Below are 19,977 nucleotides of genomic sequence, written 5' to 3'. Positions count from 1 at the left end.
ATGTTAAATAATTATTCTGAACATCGCCACAAAGGAGGCGCTGGTAGCGAGTAAATGTGCTCGACTGAGCATGCCATATGTGTTAAGTAGCTGATCACTGTGTGATAATAATCATTTCCAAATTAGCTCCTGCATCCAATAAATACATAATGTCTAATACATAAACGTCCAGGCATGTGTCAGTGTCACTGTGTCTGTGTTATCTGTCAAAATAGTCTAAGATAATGGAGATAACTACTGTCAGACCTAGGCTTAAGGCATGAGTGTAGGAACCCATTACCCAGTTACGCATTATTTCCTCATCTGCATCGTTGATGATTACCGCATTTGATTAGAAATTTAATGAGACGCGTTTGTAAACCATGTTTTCTGCTAAATAAAAACTGCGGTCAAACCAGTCGCACTTTTTTTTTTTTGTACGTGCGTCTAATCGTGCACTTACGGTATGAGTGCTGGAAGAGGTCGAAATTGATTTTTAGACTCTATTTTCTGCTATTTCCCATCTTATAGGACACATAATACAATTTCATGATTTTTTTTTTAAACATAACTTTTATTTTATTTTTTATTATTTTAATGTTTGTAGGCATATAGGCTTAATTTTAATGTTTATATATATATATATATATATATATATATATATATATACACACACACACACACACATATATATATATATACAGTAATTATTATACTTTATTTATTAATGTTAATTAAATGTAATATTAATGTTAACTATCATACATACATTTTTTTGCATTTTTATTGTTGATTTGAATGTGTGTGTGTATATATAAAGTGTACATTAATTATTATACATCATGCATTAATGTTTATCTATTATTTACTTACATTTTTCATGTTAATGTAAATGATAAATATGATACAACAGGCTTTTGGTGGCTATTAATAAAAACCTGATCCATGAAATATACATTCATACCTAATGTATGAAATATGATACTCAAAACACACACACACACACACACACACACACACACACACACACACACACACACACACACACACACACACACACACACACACACACACACACACACACACACACACACACACACACACACACACACACACACACACACACACACACACACACACACCTACACACCTACACACACACACTTTATATACATGTGTAAGGGCACAGGTTTTGACATTTTACTTTACCTTCCAGTACTTACATCATGTCCCATTTTCAAACACTCATAAAAATCTTTCTATGATAGGTTTGCTCATTCTTTTTATTTGATTACCGTTCAGAGTGACCCTGATGATCACATTTATAAATTACAATTTTAACCCAACTGTTGGGTTCGTCCATATTTGACCCGACTTTGGGTTAAAATCTGCATTTTTTTGAATGTATAGTGATATAAGTGCCTCATCTCATTTATTTGTCATTATATAGGAAAAGCATAATTAAACTTTACAGTTGTGGCCATACATTTACATATATCCTTTGTTTACTTATTTTACAGTTTTTTTTATTCGCTTTGGTACTATTTTCACAAGTTAGGTGTACATTTTCCAAACTCTTAGTGCTAATATCACAACAGATCATCAAAAGTGCACTTTTTTCAAACATTTCATTATGTTTTCAATTGTGTTAGTACAATACACAAAATCACAAAGTATCCTTTCCACAACACAAAATAAGTGTTTCATCTACATACATGTTTCATTCACAGTCACTGCCTTTCATAAAGCTCTTACTACCAAACTTTTGATTTGCATCTCTTCTTGTTCAGTTTAATACATTTGTCTATTATTTAATCCAACTGATCTTAATGGTTAATCAATGAATCATTTGGTACACCTATAGATTTCAATAGATATTGATTCTATATACAGTTTCTATAGAACTTGTTTGCAATTTCTGATATGGAAAACCAAATGTAATGAATTATTTTAACATAAGTGATTTATAGATAATAACCTCCATCATGTTCAAAGTGTGTGAACACGCATGTATGTGTGTGTGTGTGTGTGTGTGTGAGAGAGAGAGAGATACAGAGAAATTTGCCATTTGTGCAAATACTGTAAAGCAGAATAGAGTATAAGGGAGAGGAGACAGTCAATGACTGTAAAACATTAGATTGATCAGAGAAGCATCAGTAGAAGGGAGACAGACGGCATCAAATACAGCATTTTACATTACAGTATGTATGCTATGTGATACTGTAAACATGGTAGAGACATGGCTGTTACATTACTGTAACTCAACCTTCATCTGTAAAGGTCCACTACACTATATTCAGTCAAATAGTCAAAATCATTTACTGTATTCATTGCCAGCAAACTCTGTTCTAGCACAGAACATCATGGCTGAGCTTCATCACACCTTTTGATAACACACTGGATAGATACTATTACAAACATGGATAAAATTACATAAGTTAGGTTATGCACGTGTATTTTCTAATGTGGCATAGCCTGTATTACTGTAATTAATTCAGCAAAAACGGTGATTTGAAATATGTATCTTGCATTGTTTGCTGTTGAATGAGCTGATTGTTAAAAGTACTAAATTGAAAGAAGATCATACTGTTGTGTTTCTGTGATTAAACCAAATGTTCTCATTACATATTACAATAATCTTGTGTTTGAAACAATGATTATGTGGACTGAAAACATGTGCAACTGACTGAAAGCATTACATCAGGTTTTGAAAGAATGACTAGCTGTGTTACTAGTGTGATCAGTTTGGATTTTTGTACTAAGAGTTTTGAAAATGTACACCTTACTTGTGAAAATAGTACCAAAGCGAATAAAAAAAACTGTATTTGCCTTGTGGACTATATGTAAACATATTTTATGTAAAATTATGTAAATTCAGGGTTAAACTGAATTTATGTCCACAACTGTATGAATTTGGCTGATGTTTTCATCCAAATTGATGCTGATTTATTATGATTTATTCTTGCATATGAAACCATGATAAGAATTATAATCAGATGTTTCTGGTTTTCATTCCCAGTGTACGTTTGGATTTCATGATTACAATTTTTCTGAACGCATCTGAATATTTTACAGTAATCATTGATGTATCAATGTATCAGGCTTTAATAACTGACAAACAAACAATAACATGAGTGAATCTATGATCTGAATCTATATCATCAGTTCAGTCACTGTATTATAATTATGATGATAATAGGTTGTTTTTCTTCATTTACAGTCTCTGTTGATCTAGTCGGAGTGGTTTCACTAGTTCGCCTGCCCATTCTACCCTGAAGGTTAACAGTAAACTAACTTTGCTTGCTGTCCTTGGAGGAGACTTGAACCCGAGGCTCGGCTTGAGCTGCGAGTTAAACCCCCCCATGATGGAAGTGCGCATAAGAGGATAGAGATAATTTACTGGAGGAGCAGGAGAGCAGGAGAGTTGCTGGAAGAATGTGTCAATCGGATGACATGGTGTCTGCTGCTTATATAGTACCATTTAAATGATGATTGACAGAAGATTTTAGGCCCCTCCCGAACCAACGTTTTGAACTTAGAGTGTCGCTCTGATGAATCAAATATGATCAAACATGAGGTGAGAAGAGAAAGATGTTTATTCACACATAAACTCACATTTCTATATTTGTCATTTGTCATCATCATTGATTATTGTGAATATTGTAGAGTTAATCTGAGATGCTGTAATAACACTGAGCTCATGCAGATGTTGATCAGGAGTTGATCTGATGTCTCGTGATATGATGTTATATCGCTTTAATGAAACTCTGTCTGTGTGATTGAACAGATTCAAATGAAGAGGAGAAAGAAAATCAGCAGAAATCACAGATCAGCAGAAAACAAGAAGACTGAGAGAAAAATGGAGGACAGAAATGAGACACAAACCAGTCAATCACCAGAGGAAAGAGGACAGAGACTTGTTAGATGTCAGAGTATGGACAAAATAGTTCCAAGCTGTGAGTGTTTGATCATTATTACATTTTAGTTTTACTGTTAAATCAGTTTCACAGACGAGGATTAATCTAGTCCAGACTGACTGAGCTGTTTTAACTGAAAGCATCTTAAAATATGTCAGTGATTGTTTTATCTGAAGATGCACATAGTGAATGTTTTTTTCTAAGACACGTTCATAAAAGCGACTTCCTAATTAAACTAAATCCTGGTTTAATCTGAACCCTGTCTGTGAAACCAGACCTTACTGTTGTTTTCTCTCCTGTCGTAAAGCATCTCATTCAGAAAAATCCATCAGACTGACTTTCTGCAGTTATGAAACAATAACAGGATACTTGACAATAGTTAATGTTCAAGAACATAATACATGTATAAATTCAAAGCAATGTATATGATAATCAAATATATATATATATACATTTCTAGTGTCCTGTGATCCAGACGAGCCTGTAAAGTTTGATTCTGATGTCAAACCCGAGGAGAGATTTTCATCAAACCCTTCATCATGAAAAAAGATTGGTTACAAATTGTGGTGAAGACGTGAGCTTGTGGTTAGGTTGTGAGGAGCTGTCGTGCACACACACACACACACACACACACACACACACACACACACACACACACACACACACACACACACACACATATGTTCATGATCGTGTGATTGAGAGGGGTTGAACTGATGACCTCATGTAGACTGTGTAAATGATGAACTAGCTCTAAAACTTCTATAAATATTAATAGCCAATGCAACACTTGTTCATTAGATAAATGGGACTTAGGGACTGTTCGTTTTTTATTTAAGGGGCTACCAGAGGAGTTTTGAGATCTGTAGTCAAAATAGACCAGGGCTGGATTTCCCGAAACCTCCTTAACGCTACGTCGTTCTTAAGTTACACCTTAAGCTGTACCTTATTATTGTTAATACGTGTTTCCCGAAACGTTCTTAGTTAAGTACCTTCTGTAAGTCATACGTTCGTAAGGTTGGTCTGGACCACTCTTAGCTTTACCTCATCACTGTTGCAGGTCTACGAATATAATTCTATAATATAATATAATTAGGCTAATTCAAGTGTTTTCATGCAAAGAATAAAATTGTCATTACACTTATTGTTGTTAGATTTTTAATTATATTATTATACAATATTATTAATTTAATTAAAGGGCGCTTTTAAAGGCCAGTGAAAGCATAGGCTACTGTCAGTTAAGTCCTATTCAGACGCTATATTGTTTCTCATGGGCTCGTATAGTAGTTTAAACATTTACAGGGGTAAGTCAGTGATTTTAGTGCCGTCCGAATCCATAATATCAGTGTTTTTCTCACCCAACCCGTGTAAAAATCCCTGGCCAAATTAGTACCTTCTGTTTTTTGACAAACAGGTCGTGTAGAAATTTAACTGCTGTCTGAATCCACATCTCTGAGTTTACAAGAAGAGATTAAAAATTCACTGTTTAAATCCTTTTTGATCACAGCCGAGCACCGTACGTAAGATGTAAACTTTTATTACTGAAATGCTGGAAAGTATTTACAAGAACAGTATTTCATCGCAGCTCCACCTCAGTGAACAAAAATGGGAAACAGAAAAAAGCACATAAAAATTTGAAATGGTAATTATGGCAGCAATATATGATACAAAGCTATTATATTATATAAAATATACCATGAGTAATAAATGCAATTTCAACTATTTCTGAAGTGCTTCTTTTATAAAGAACAGCGCTTTCTCACATAAACAGCCCCTGCTCTAGAGAATAACTGATTCTCGAGTTGTCGATATCAACAGATTCAGACGCATCTCCACGGACAGCGCCGGGTAACGCCGCACGTAAGAAGGAATATCTTAAGCAGCTTCCTAAGGTATGGTTCGGGGAACACAATACCTTCAGTTAAGTTATATACCTTTAGAGTGTTCGTAGCGCGCTAATTAAGAGACAACGTTATCGGGAAACCCAGCCCTGACCCTTCCTTCGCCAGCAATGATTTTTTCTATGACCCTCCAAAATGATTGTGATAAAAGGCATGACTCTCCCCGACAATTTGATTACTTCTGTACTGGTTCGCACTTGGCAAAGATGTTCAGATAGCCATTGTTTGTTGTTGCTGTTGTTGTTATTGTTGATGCCTGTTTCACACATACTCCGTTTGCAGTGCTTTTGACCTTGGATTGTGGATTCAATAAAAACTACCTTGGAATGTTCAACCTTTGTGTCTCAGAGCAGTTTGTAACAATATTTGTGAGCACTTTTCTGTAGCTGTACCCTCACTGGGTCATATTTACACCTTAAGGAACTAACATGTACCATTTGGAGAAAAATAAGGCACACATTTGTTTCCAAATGTCAAAAAGTCCATGTTTGTACCATTTAATCAAGTGAGATGCTTGGCTAACTGAGTTTAATCCAGGTTCTGGTTCACTGATCATGTTACGACTTGCCTCTTTCTAGCACTTTTACAGGGGAGAGTGACGGGTGGAGAGAGAGAGAGAGTGTGTGTGTGTGTGTGTGTGCGTTTCGTATGCTACATCTCGACCTGACTTTTTGGGTGCTTTAACGGGGGAGGCAACGTTATAGATTAAAGGTCCTTCACACTGAGGCCGAAATTTTCATATGCGTTTTTTCGTATTCGTGATTCGGTGGCTCTGAATTGTCAACACACCATTCAAAATGCTTGCTACGGATGCAAAAATCACAGAAAAACGAACCCGATTCGAATTTTTATGACACATATCCTCTGGATGTTAATTCTATTCTGTAAAAGGACGTGAGGTGTTTTTCTCATTTGCTGTAGTTTATAATTTTTACATAAACTATAAACAATTTTTTTTTCTGTTCGTACAATTTTGTTTAATCCAAATTTAACTTATGTATTAAACGCTTTCATGCCTTTTGTGTGGTTTTTAGTTATTTTTCTTATATTTTAGAAATTTTAGATTAAACGAAGTTCAGAACAATCACGCTAGGATTAAAAACTTGATAGGCTGCATTAATACAAGTTTATTTCAGTTATTGCATTCAGCGAATGAAAACAATTAGTAAAAGACAGTTTAAAAACATTGTGAGGTACAAAGGAAAAGCACAACGAAATGAAATCAATGTTTACGAGTTGAGGTTTGCTGTGCTTTATTCTAACGTAACGTTACACAAAGTGAATGTCTGCAATCATTCAGGAAAGAGACAACTGCGCAAAACGTGCCAACTAGCCTAATATTTTTAATATATAGGCTATAAACGATTACGAAAAAAAACGAAAAAAAAATCATGATTTATCACAACTTTCTTATCTTTTGTCAAATCAACTAATGTGGTTCAGATAACATTTTGAGTTTTTTTTTTTTTAATAATCTCCTTCGTTGTATTAATTCAAAATTACAATTTTAATGAACTAAATGTTTTAGGCAACCAGGTAACTTACTTACTAAACCAACACAATTTTATTTATTTATTTTTAAATTTATTTATGCATACAGTAAATGTACTGTACCCTTTTTTTAAATAATCCATTAATCCTTCTGTGCTGTGATAAAAGGAGCTTGATTCTGCAATATTCATGTAAGCCCACTGAAACCGAAAATCTCGCAACACCTGAATCTCATGATAAAGACACAAGTAGCCTATCATCACAAGCAAGATTGATAGACCACACCCCAATACAAAGGGCAGAACCTGAATTAAACTTTAAAAAACCTCAGGTGTGAGAGTCAATTGTACTCGTCTTCCCATCCGAGCACAATGTTCACGTACAGTCTCTGTCAGCACTGGAAAGCAGGAGTTCGCTGGGACATTAGATCATGTTCACCTAACACTGATCGGCTCGGAGAGATGCAGTGATCGGACTCTGCTGGACAAATCCTTCTTTCAACGTTTTGCAAGAGGAACGGTAAGATTTGTGTTTTTCTTGACGCGCTTATATATAGAAAATAGTTTCACTTATCAGATCACTAAATCCTTTTTTGTTTCCTCACGAAAAGTGAGAAATCACAGTGTCTAGTATGACTGTTTAAAGTTTCTCCAAACTGCATTTCTGTAACTCTACTTTTCCCTACCAAAGCTTCCACATATTTCTTCACTTCAAGAGAATCACTTGCCCAGTTTATTTCCAGCAATATAAAGCACTCTGACAGATAATCCAATTTAACATTATGTTTGAAAATGTATGGAAGCTTGTTTCTGCCCAACAACTAAAAATATAACTGCGACCTTTTCATCTTGCTATTCTTTTTCTCAGAATTGTGTGATTTTATAGTTTTAAAAAAAGTCAGAAATGCATGATATTAACTCCCAATTCTGAGGAAAAAGCAGTTTTCCCCTCTGAATTGGACTTCATAACTCACAATTCTGACTTTTTTTTTCTTTTTTTTCTTCCAATTGCATGTTTTTCTCGCAAATCTGAGCAAAGTCAAATGTGAGATACAAAAAAAGATCACAAACTTTTTTTTTTCAGAGGTGGAAACCAGCTTTCATAATTTTTCATAAAGAGAAAAACTATTGTATAACAAAAACTGAGATTAACTAGGGCATCCTGTATGGCAAGCCGTTTTAGCTTAAATTGTACCCAGCGTTACTTGTCGTAATTGCATTTTTATAGTAAGAATTCAATTAGAGAGCTTTACAATTCTATTCTTACTAGCAATTACAATTAGAGAGCTCTTTTAATTTTTGCTAGTAAGAATTACAATTACTGAGCTCTCTAATTCAATTCTTACTAGTAACAATTCCAGTTAGAGAGCTCTACAAATTAATTTTTACTAGTCATATGTCTCCATTGACTTCCATTCACTTTTATTTATGGAGCTGTACAATTGAATTGTTACTTGTAAGAATTACAATTAGAGATGCTCTACAATTCAATCATTACTAGTAACAATTAAAATTAGAGAGCTCTCTAATTTTGTACTAGTAAAAAAACGGATTAAATGCATGTATAATTGCGTAGCTCTGTAATTGAATTAAAGAGCTCTGCAATTGCATTCTTACTAGTAACAATTCAATTGTAGAGCTCCGTAATTAAAAATGAATGTAAGTCAATGGAGATGTAAATTCATTTGTAGAGCTAATTGTAATTTCTACTAGTAAGAATTGAATTGTAGAGCTCTCTAATTGAATCCTTACTAGTAAAAATGCAATTACGACAAGTAATGCTGGGTACAATTTAAGCTAAAATGGCTTGCCATAATCCTGACTGCAGTGAAAATTGTGTGGTATTTTTGATCAGTTTTCCCTAATTACACTCTTTAATGTTTGCACATACTGTACCCTGTGATGTCCAGTCGAGGCCTGATTCACCGGTTTTACTGGAAACGGGCCTCATAACAGAAGGGCCCTCAGTTGCGCTTGAATCGGGCCAACGAATTGCAAAGGCTCTGGTTGTCTAACAGAAGCTGTCGTTAAAGGTGATGCCCATCGACGTCCATGTGAAGGAGAAGCTGGGAGACATCGTGCTGGTGAAGCTTGAGAAGAAGAACTTGCTCGATGATCAGTGGTACTGTCGAGTCATCAGTGTGACGTCTCCCTCCGGAGATCGCTTCGACTTCCCCTGTTATCGCTGGATCGCCAACGAAAATGCAGTGGTTCTTCGCGATGGCAAGGGTGAGTCCTATCCCAACTCTGATCACTATCCAGTCCTGAATCAAACCCTTCACTAATACTGTAATTTCTGTGTGTTCCTTTAGCTCGATTGTCTCACGAGGATAAAACCAGTTTGCTAAATGATCACAGACGCACGGAACTGGAATCCAGAAAACAACTGTTCAGGTTTGAGGACACTGTTACAATCCTGGACAATATTCTATCATTTGGTGGTGTAAATGTCTTTATTTTACCCCAGATGTTTTAGTTTAAAATTCTGAACACCCTTACACCATTTCACTTATACTTCGTGGCACCAAATATAACTCATTGAAAGATGAATATTACCTCTTCTTGAAGGTGGAAGGAGTGGCAGCCTGGTTTCCCCATGAGCATAGATGCCAACTTGCGCAGTGAACTCCCTCTGGACGTTCAGTTTGAAGCTGACAAAGCTGTGGACTTCGATGAAAACTTCAATGAAGCGTAGGTTTCACAGTTTGCATTCATCCCTTCCCAACATTCTTCTTCAAAAAAAAAAAAAAAAAAAAAAAAAAAAAAAATATATATATATATATATAATATATTTTTAAGGTTCAACTGAACTAAATGCTTAATGAACTAAACATGTTTGCAACATGAGTAAAATGATTTTTGGGTGAACTCTTTAACCAGGGAATATCCCAAAATAAATTCAGAAAGAAGTGAAGCTGAAACTGAACCAGAAAATCTGATAATGAGCATTCAGCTGATGTGTTTTTCCTGGTGTGATCTCTTTCAGGATCAAAAATCTTCATCTTAACAAACTGAAGAGCTTGTTCCAGTCGTCTTGGACAGATATTGAAGATTTGAGAAATATTTATGACAATCAAAAACTCTCAGGTTTGAACAGTTTCTTCCTTTGAATTTTTTTTTTTTTTTTTTTCTAATACAGAAATGAGCTGTCCAACTTATTGTGGGGAAAAATCAAATAAACAGGCTGAGACACACGTATTGTTTGCATTCCCTTAAACTCACTGGCTTTCTCCCTCTGACAGAATATGTGATGGAGAACTGGGAAGAGGACTTCATGTTTGGCTATCAGTTCTTAAACGGCTGCAATCCTGTGATGATCAGGAAGTGCACGAGTCTTCCAGACGGGTTCGCAGTCACGCAGAAGATGGTGAAAGACTCCCTGGATCGAGGTCTCACTCTACAGGAGGAGTTAAAGGTCAGGAGATAATGCTTGGTCCTCAGTGGTGTAGACAGGACAGTTGCAGTGGTCAATTCTGGATGTGAATTAATGATAATGAGATTTTCACTCTAAACACCTCTCTATTACAGGAGGGAAACGTCTACATCGCAGACTATGCGATCCTGGAGGGAGTGCGAGCCAATGCCACCGACCCAAACACCCAGCAGTATCTGTCTGCTCCCTTCTGCCTTCTGTACAGGAACAGCCAGAATGAAGTCATGCCGATCGCTATTCGGGTGCCTGCAGAAATCATCTAGTGAAATATTATTTCAAATTAAAGTTAGCGTTTGGAGTTTACCAAATATTCTGTTGGTTCACTTGATCTGGAACAGCTCAGTCGTCACACTCCTGCTGGGGCGAACACTGTCTTTCTCCCGAGCGATGGTCGCTACGACTGGATGCTAGCCAAGATGTGGGTGAAATCCTCCGACTTTAATGTACACCAGCTGGTCACACACATTCTCAGGACACATCTGACATCTGAGGTTTTTGCCATAGCCATGTACAGACAGCTCGCTGCTGTCCATCCAGTGTACAAGGTAGACTCTGAAACTCATGGCTTACTGCTTTATTGAAGGCCATCTTGCAGCCAATCATTGCAGCCTTTATGTTCTCCTCACAGTTGCTGATACCTCATGTCCGTTTCACCATTGCCATCAATGCTGCGGCTCGAGAGAAACTCATCTCTAAAGATGGGATCTTTGATAAGGTATCTTGAACCCTGGTAAAGTTCCTTTGAACAGTTTTTTCTTTTCATGTTTATTCCTGGTTCTTTCTCATGACTTTGAGTCTGAAGCGGCATAGTCATTGACTTGATCTTATCTAGCTCTGACTCCCGTTTTGTAGACTTCTCTAAAGAAGTGTCTACAAAATTGTAGTCTGAGACTCAAAGATTCACTCGTGTCCTTGTGTTTCAAAGGCTCTTGCCATTGGTGGAACTGCAATTGTGGAAGTGATTCAAAAGGCCATGAAGACTTTAACCTATAAGTCCATGTGCTTCCCTGAGGCCATGAAAGCTCGAGGAGTGGAAGATCTGCCCAACTACTACTACAGAGACGACGGCATGATGGTCTGGAACAGTAGCGTAGCCAGGAATCACAATGTGGGTGGGCCCAGAGAAAATCAGGTGGGCACAGCCTAAAATGCATCTGTTATCAAAATAGGCCAACACAACTACACCTGCTTGAATACACCACAGTTTAATCAGAGCACAAGCATGTATGTCATCATAAGCAGTGTTAATAAAGAACATAACGATAAGAACAGCATTTCCACTGCGCGCGGCCAGGCCACACCACACACACACGCGCATCTGACAGATGCGAAACATCATCAAATCAGCAGGACAGTAGTGGACAGTGTGTAAAAACCAAAAACAATGCTTGGTCATAGTCTGGCTCAGCGGCCACATAAACCACGTTATATAAACAACATTGACTAGGCAACTACATAAACGTAGATTGGCTTACTTTTGATGACTAGCTTATAACAGGAGACGACGGGGCTGGGGGTCGCACACAGTTTTAAATTCGAACACATTATTCTCTGAGTGTAGTGTACACTACACACACCGGCGGCGTCTGTCCGCTGCGCCCAGCAACGGCTCAGGACCTTGTTCAAAATCCTGCCGCGCCACAGAGCGCTATTTACATAGTTTTATATTAAATTTACATTTATTTGTCTCAAATCGTAGTTAATGAATCTGACTTCACCCTGGGCTGCAATATACGTTTAGTTTTATATTCATGCACAGAAATCAGCTGCTTGAATGAAAATTGCTGACATTATCGGATTTTCAGGTGAGAGTTGTCCTAGACGCGGCGCTGCGCGTCCAGTGTGCGACCCCCTTAAGAGTTGAACACTGCAATGATTTCGTTATTGTCCAACAATGCAGTCAATTCTCCTGAACATCTGCATTATCTTCCTCCTGTGGTGGCCGTGGTCTTTTTGAGACAAACTTGTTGCTCTGTTTTCATTTTAGTTTAACATAACGTTACTTAGCTAAACTTCAGTGTCCCTCTGTGAAATGTGCTCGTCGTTGTGAAGGGGGAATGGGCTGTTCGCAATCATCTGAGTCTGACTCCGAAATGCGCTACGCGGGCATTTCGTCATCACCATGACAACCAAACAAGAATCAAGAAACATTAAGATTTATTTTTATAGGTCAAAATTGTTATAATCGCAACATAATTTCCTAGGCTACCTTGTGAGGCCACTGAGTGACTAGATGGGCCTGACTGACAGGTGGGTGGGCCCAGGCCCACCCAGGCCCACCCGTAGCTACGCGAGTGGTCTGGAAGGCGATCAGAAGGTACTTGATAAAATGCTTAACTTACAGATGTTCAAATTAGGGGTGTGACGGTTTGGATTACTCCCAGTTTGGTTCTAGGGTCACGGTTTTGTTTCTTTATCTGCTTGTATTGTAATGAATAAGGTTGTGACTAATTTCAGAGACCAGTGAAATTTCACAATTCTCTATTCCAGTTTTGATGCCACAGCTAAAACTACTAGCCTAAATAATATAAATTTCAAACATTATTAAAGGCAAACATCAATTCCCCTTATTTTTTAGTTTGATAAACAGAAACACAGACACCAGCAGCAATATATTAGGCTGCTGTCACTTTAAGACATAATGCATGGATCAATATACTGTACACGTGCTGTCTTTTCTCGACTGTTGACGTTCAAGACATAACAGACTGTTTACTGAGATACTCGCTAAGATGGGCATTTTGATAATTTTGTGTGAATTTGTCCATTCAAGCGCAAGACATGAAAGAACTCCATTTAGTATTCATGCACAAAGCTTTTAGCGCGCATGTTCTCTTTCGTGTTTTCTACTTCAAAGGTTTAATTGGCAAGGCTTAATTTTTTTTTTTTTTTTTTCACCAAACCATATAGATGCAATGTCAGATTTGAGAATAACCGTGGGCAGGAATATATATATATATATTATTAATTTTTTTTTTTTTTTTTTTTTTTTTTACTGAACCATTACATCCCTAGTACCTAGTACCTTCACTAATGGTGAAAATTAAAAATGAACAAATTAAAGCATTTGACACCCAGGTGTTTTTTTTGTTTTGTTTTTTTTGTTTTTTTTTTTACGTTTGCTGATTCATTTAACTTTATCTCCAGTTTTGTTTCTGACGTGGTGAAGATTTGCTATGGCAGTGATGAGACTGTTCAGAAAGACAAGGAGATTCAAGAATTTGTTCAGGATGTTTGCTTCTCTGGTCTGAAGAATTGTGGTGAGTACAGGATCATTTAACTAGACTGTGAGTGCGTTACCGTCTCATTGACCCTGCGAGAAGTCCCGGACGAGCCCCCAATTCTCACATGCCTTCCCAGTCTGGGGAGGCCATAACAAGGGAATTCATGGAGGGGAAAAATAAGCTCTCCTGTCCCAGCATTACAAAAACATTACAAATTAGTTTATTTGGTATAATCGGAGTACAAAAAGGGAAGCTTTAAATCGACTAGGCCAAAATAACAAACTGAAGTTCTGACTTTGAGGGACTTACGTCTTCCACTGCTTCCAAAATAACAATCACATTGATAACTGTTTCAAATTTAAATCCCTCCTCAAGTGTCAGTGAACTTGGTTCACTGAAGACTTGTTACTCAGTTTTATGTTGTACAATAAGATTAACATGCAACACTGGCACACTTGCTAATGTCTGGTCAGGAGAAAACGTTCCACATAAAGTAATTCACTTTTTGTATCAATCTGATCAATCATAAGGTCACTTATCAGAAAAACTAGACATTAGTTGGCAATGAAAAATTTTAAAATGGTGTATTGACCATTTGAAGGTCTTTGCGAATGATCAATTGCGCCCTGGGATGTGTTTGTATGCTAGTATGTGCAGTGTTTACACCGCTCCTAAATGCATGTGCGTGCTAAACCTGTAGCCAATGTTCACAGAGTTCCCGGATTCCCTGAACACTCGGGAGCAGTTGGTCAAGTTCCTGACCGTTGTAATTTTCACAGCTTCAGCACAACACGCTGCAGTCAACTTTGGACAGGTGTGTTTACACCCACTCTTCAGGATGAATATAAACCATAGATATAGATAGATATCTGTACGTCTGTCCTGTGTTCCAGTTTGACTGGTTCTCCTGGATCCCCAACGCCCCCTCCACCATGCGGAAGCCCCCTCCCGCTCAGAAGGGCCAGGTGGACATGAAGTACATCATGGAGAGTCTGCCGGACCGTGGGCGTTCCTCTTTGGTTCTAGGAATAGTTTGGGCCCTCAGTCAATTCCAAGACAACGAGGTTTGACTGATTCTTCAGAACTAGTTTGCATAAACTTGCTTCCTACAAATTTGTTGAAACGTTGTTTTATTTGTGCAAATCTTCTCCAGCTGTTTCTAGGCGAGTATCCAGATATGTACTTCACTGAACAACCGATCATGGAAGCCGCCAAGACTTTCCGCAAGAAATTAGCTGAAGTGACTAACATCATCAAGAGCCGAAATGAGAATCTGAAAGTGCCGTACTGGTATCTGTGTCCAGACCGAATCCCCAACAGTGTGGCCGTCTGAGAGAACATCGCTGGGGGAACTAGCAAACATGACAACCAACAACATAACTTTAGTGAAAATGCTAGTCTGGATGAAAATGGTTACATGTACTAAGAAATGAATGTCTACACAAAATAAAAAACAAATGTGCAGTCGATAAAGTTGTCAAGCAGTGTTTTGTTTTTCCTTTTGTGCTTGGGTAGAATAACACTTGTTGAATTTGTCCCGAGGGGTATTGCACAAAAGTAGAATTAAGAAAGCCAGGATAACAGAACAGTCGCGGCTTGACCTAGTTTAATCAGTGCATCCTAGCTTAACCCTCCTATTACCTTTGGGGTCAATTTGACCCCATTCAGTGTTTAACGTCTCTAAATACATACTTAAAAAAAATTTTTTTGCTTCATATTTAAAGACTTTTCCTAATTTAATGGGGACAACTGGGTAAACATAAAATTAACATGATGATAGGTTTTCAATGTTCTGTACGTACTTTTGTAGCATCGGTGTTCTTTGGGGTCAATTTGACCCCAGGCTCATTTTGCTGTATAAAACCGTATAAAACATATAAGAAATATCAATTTTTTTTTGTTGTTCACATTGGTGATTAGGCACAAATCCCACATTTATTTTGGATGATATTGAGGTCATTATAAATTGAGATTTTATGATCTTCAAAAACCTTCACTCTGCTTTAGGGCCCTAACCTGACATTACCGTATAGGCCTACTTGAAGTATTGCAAGAACCACTGATAGTTCACACGATATAGTGGAGGGGGGAATCATAATTCTCACAAGAAATTAGATATTTCCAGTGCCAATTATATATTTCCAGGGAAAGGAAAACATAATTCTTGCAAGAACTTTGATATTTTGTGCTGTGGGGGAGGGGAAAACATAATATAGGGGATGAGCAAATGTATGAAAGCTTCCACAGAAGCCTTATAAACCATTTCTCTTTGTGAGCTCTCTCTTTATGCTCTTTCTCAATTGAAAATGACCTCTTAGCAAATTTTTTTTGGGGGGGGGGGGGTTTGGGTTCTATACGGACCTGTTCGCCAGCAAGACACCAGTCGACCCACCCGAAATGCAGGACGATGCCATACCAGCCATCCCGTCAGTGTTGACCAGTGAGGTCAGGCATGCGATCCAGAACATCCAGAAAGACCGGGCACCAGGGCTGGACGGAATCGGGTGGACCAATGCTTTGGGCAGCATTGGCCAGCCGTTTCAGCCGCTACATGGCGCAGAGAAGAACACCAGATCAATGGAAGACGGCCAAGACAGTGCTGTTGTACAAGAAGGGTGACCGCGAACAGCTGAGGAATTATCGGCCAATCTGGCTCCTGCCGACCGTGTACAAGGTTTTCACCAAGGTGCTGTACAACCGACTAGCCAGGCAGTTGGACGAACAACAGCCACCCGAACAGGCCGGCTTCCGGTCTGGCTACAGCACAATGGACCACATCCACGTGCTGAACCAACTGCTCGAACGCTGCCGGAAGTACAAGATGCCCTTGGTACTGGCCTTCGTAGACTACGAGAAAGCCTTCGACAGCATAGAGATCAATGCCGTACTGCTCGCCCTACAACAACAGGGCATCTCCTACGAGTACGTGGACCTTTTGCGGGAGCTGAACAGCGGATGCGCCACCAACATCACCTTGTTCGACCGGACACTTCCCACTTGAATGACAGGGTACAGCTGTGGCCAAATTTGAAATTTTTGCTGCTTCAGTTGTTATGATGTTGATTCACATTTTTCTAGATTATTGTGCAGAGTGATCAGAGGCATTTTACATCATTTCAAAAAGCTTTATCACAAAACCCCAAATTTCACTGTTTTTGTCCTTGGCACCAAATTACCAGCTAACATCATTTTACTAATCATATCATCAGCACACAATTGCTATAAGGAAGGAAGAAGTGCTTCCAATCATTGTGTTCTTCTGTTAGCAATGGTTTCCTCCAAAGAAAGATGGAGGATCATCTTTGCATCAAAATGGCCTCCATTTACCAGATCATCAAGAGCTTCAAGAATAGAGGTTCGGCTGCAGTGAAGAAGGCTTTAGGATGTCCCAGAGTGTCCAGCAAGTACCAGGAACTTCTCCTCCAGAGGAATCAGCTAGGGAATCGTGTCACCACCAGTGCAGAACTGCTCAATATTGGCAGCAGGTGGGTGTGAGAGCATCTGCACACAGCGAGGCAAAGACTTTTGGACAACAACCTGGTGTCAAGAAGGGCAGCAAAGAAGCCACTTCTCTCCAATAAAAACATCAAATATTGGCTGAAATTCTGCAGGAAGTACAAGAATTGGACAGCAGAAGACTGGTGCAAAGTTAATGTATCTGATTAGAACATCTGGAAAATCGATTGTCCAGAGAAGAAAAGGTGAACGCTACCATGAGTCCTGTGTCGTGCCAACAGTGAGGCATCCTGAGACTATCAATGGGAGTGTCATATTGACCACAAACCCATCCTTGATAAAATATATTGTGTAATATAATAAATAAAAAGCTATTAAAACATTAGATAACAGAATTTTAGATAAATCAGTGACATTTTGTAGTGATTTGCTAATTTGTCCATAGTCGTGCAATAGGTATTCTGGATGTATAATGGGTGGGGGTGGGGGTGGGGGGTTGGTGGTGTTTTATTTAAAGGGCTATTTAAGTAGTCAACAAAGAAACATAAAGTACCTGACTTAAACCTTTGGGGAAAAAATCTAATTTTGGGGGTTTAAATTGCTGGGGTCAAATTGACCCCAGTGGGTAAAAGATGTCGGTAGATTTGAGGGTAACAGGAGGGTTAATCCGTTGCACGTTTGCTGAGCCAGGATGAGAACGCGCGGATATGTCAAGCCGGGTGTATATAGTTTGGATAAATGCGCGTTCACGGCATTCTTAAAAAGATCACGAAATCCATCACAATCACCGATGCAAAAATGGACAAAACCCGTGCGGCATACTTTTGGCCTAATGAGCAACAGCTTCTTATGGAAACGTATAAAAAAGTGAAACATATAATATGTAAAAAAGGCAATACAGCTGCTGTAATAAAGCAAAGAGAGAATGCTTGGCAAACAATAGCGGACCGATTGAATGCATAAGTAGTCCAAATAACCAGTGCTCCACTGAAACCCTCATAATTACAATTCAAGGAGTTAGGCCCTACTTGTCATTTTCAAAAATAATTGTATACTTTGCCTTAAATGTGACCAGTGGACATGCATTTAACATGTAGAATAATTGCAAACACATACCCACTATGTGCATCTATTTGATCTATTTAGTTTATTTTATGTCAATAATCTGTTTAATCTTTTTACTCTTATCAATTTGTATGTAGGTTTTGTTTCTAATTGATTTGATGTAATCTATAATCAGATAATTTGCTCTATTTTTATCCATCTAATAGCCCCACATCATCACATAGCCTTCACCATACCTAGAGATTGGCATGGAGTTATTTCCATAAGATCATCTCTCAATGCAAATCATTAGGCTAACTGAAATAAAACCATGCCAATCTCTAGGTATGGTGAAGGCTATGTGATGATGTGGGGCTATTTTAATTCCAAAGGCCAAGGGAACTTTATCAGGATGCATAGTATCCTGGATCCATGAAGTAACTGGCCTTTAAAAATAAAAATCTGCCTGCATCTATGGGAATTTAACATAGGGGTGTCCAGACGTATGCACCCTGTATTTTAAGGAAGAACTGTTGTGGCAAAAATATTCGTTAAACAATCATCACCTGCGTAAGAGACAGTTCTGAGTCAAATTGTCTTTTAAAAGTATTTATTCTTGCAAGAAGGCCCAGTTGCCACACAGAAGTCACCAGTACAGTCTGTGAAACAAGTGCGACCAGGGAGGGAGGGCAGAGGAGTCTTTATACTGCTTTCAAGGTCTTCTGCTTACAGGCCCTTATCTAAACAAGGAGAGGCTTCCCTGCTAGTTTTCTGATACTGCTAAGTTTGTTCTTACAAACTCACAAGTTCTAAATTGGGCGGCCACTGACCCTAGGGGTCAGAGGTCCCTTTTCAATCTGCCTCCTCCTGACATCTCACCTGTTTCCCAGTGTTTAAAAACACACACACATCAGTCAAGGATCATTTCAATGTCATGCTGAAAGTAAATGAAAATCAATACTGTGAATCATGGAAAATCAAAAATTCCCATAACAAGAACATTTATTTATTTATGATACATTATTCATTCACAAAGAAAATTGGTGTCCTTAAAGGTTGGATTTTTCCTATTTTTTTAATTAAGGCTTTAAGTTCAGTTTCCAAAAGATTATTTTTTTATTCCTCTTTTTAGTCAACTTTAGCATGGGTGTCTAAACTTATGCATAGCACTGTATCTCATCAACTGCAATAAAATATAATATATTGATATTTTTTCTCATTCAACAGTACATTTCTACTCTATACTTGCATATATAGATATACAGTCTATATTCTATTTCTCATATTGTATTGTATAGTTCTTTTGAACTGTGTTGGCATTCATTGTGGACAGTAAAGTAATAATTGCTCAGGAAAATCTGCTTTCCTCACTGGGTGTATGACAATAAATGCTTTAAATCTCAAATAATATTCATCAAACCTCTGACATTGAAATTAACAGCAGTTTTCAATAATAACTAAAATAACAGTACGCATACTTGGATGAATGACAGTATATCTAGTATTTTAATGCAGGACCATGAAGTGACTAAA

The 19,977-nt window shown here is 38.0% G+C and overlaps 1 protein-coding gene across 1 annotated transcript; it reads left to right on the top strand.

The window, feature by feature from the left end:
* Nucleotides 1-7,640: 7,640 nt before the first annotated feature.
* Nucleotides 7,641-15,420, top strand: LOC308705630 (polyunsaturated fatty acid 5-lipoxygenase-like). Its single transcript, XM_081390720.1, has 15 exons — nucleotides 7,641-7,807; nucleotides 9,321-9,516; nucleotides 9,600-9,681; nucleotides 9,856-9,978; nucleotides 10,274-10,374; nucleotides 10,530-10,702; nucleotides 10,816-10,962; nucleotides 11,059-11,265; nucleotides 11,349-11,435; nucleotides 11,646-11,852; nucleotides 12,925-13,037; nucleotides 13,868-13,980; nucleotides 14,658-14,758; nucleotides 14,838-15,008; nucleotides 15,098-15,420. Exons 2-11 carry the CDS (start codon nucleotides 9,324-9,326, stop codon nucleotides 12,934-12,936), a joined length of 1,332 nt encoding a protein of 443 aa, XP_081246846.1. The 5' UTR covers nucleotides 7,641-7,807; nucleotides 9,321-9,323; the 3' UTR covers nucleotides 12,937-13,037; nucleotides 13,868-13,980; nucleotides 14,658-14,758; nucleotides 14,838-15,008; nucleotides 15,098-15,420.
* The last annotated feature ends 4,557 nt before the right edge of the window (nucleotides 15,421-19,977 follow it).

The sequence above is a fragment of the Scardinius erythrophthalmus genome (genome assembly GCF_964197995.2).
Source record: "Scardinius erythrophthalmus genome assembly, chromosome: 17".
In the NCBI taxonomy this organism is placed as follows: domain Eukaryota; kingdom Metazoa; phylum Chordata; class Actinopteri; order Cypriniformes; family Leuciscidae; genus Scardinius; species Scardinius erythrophthalmus.
The sequence above is the reverse complement of the archived record's forward strand: the minus strand, read 5'-3'. Positions and strand labels throughout refer to the sequence as shown.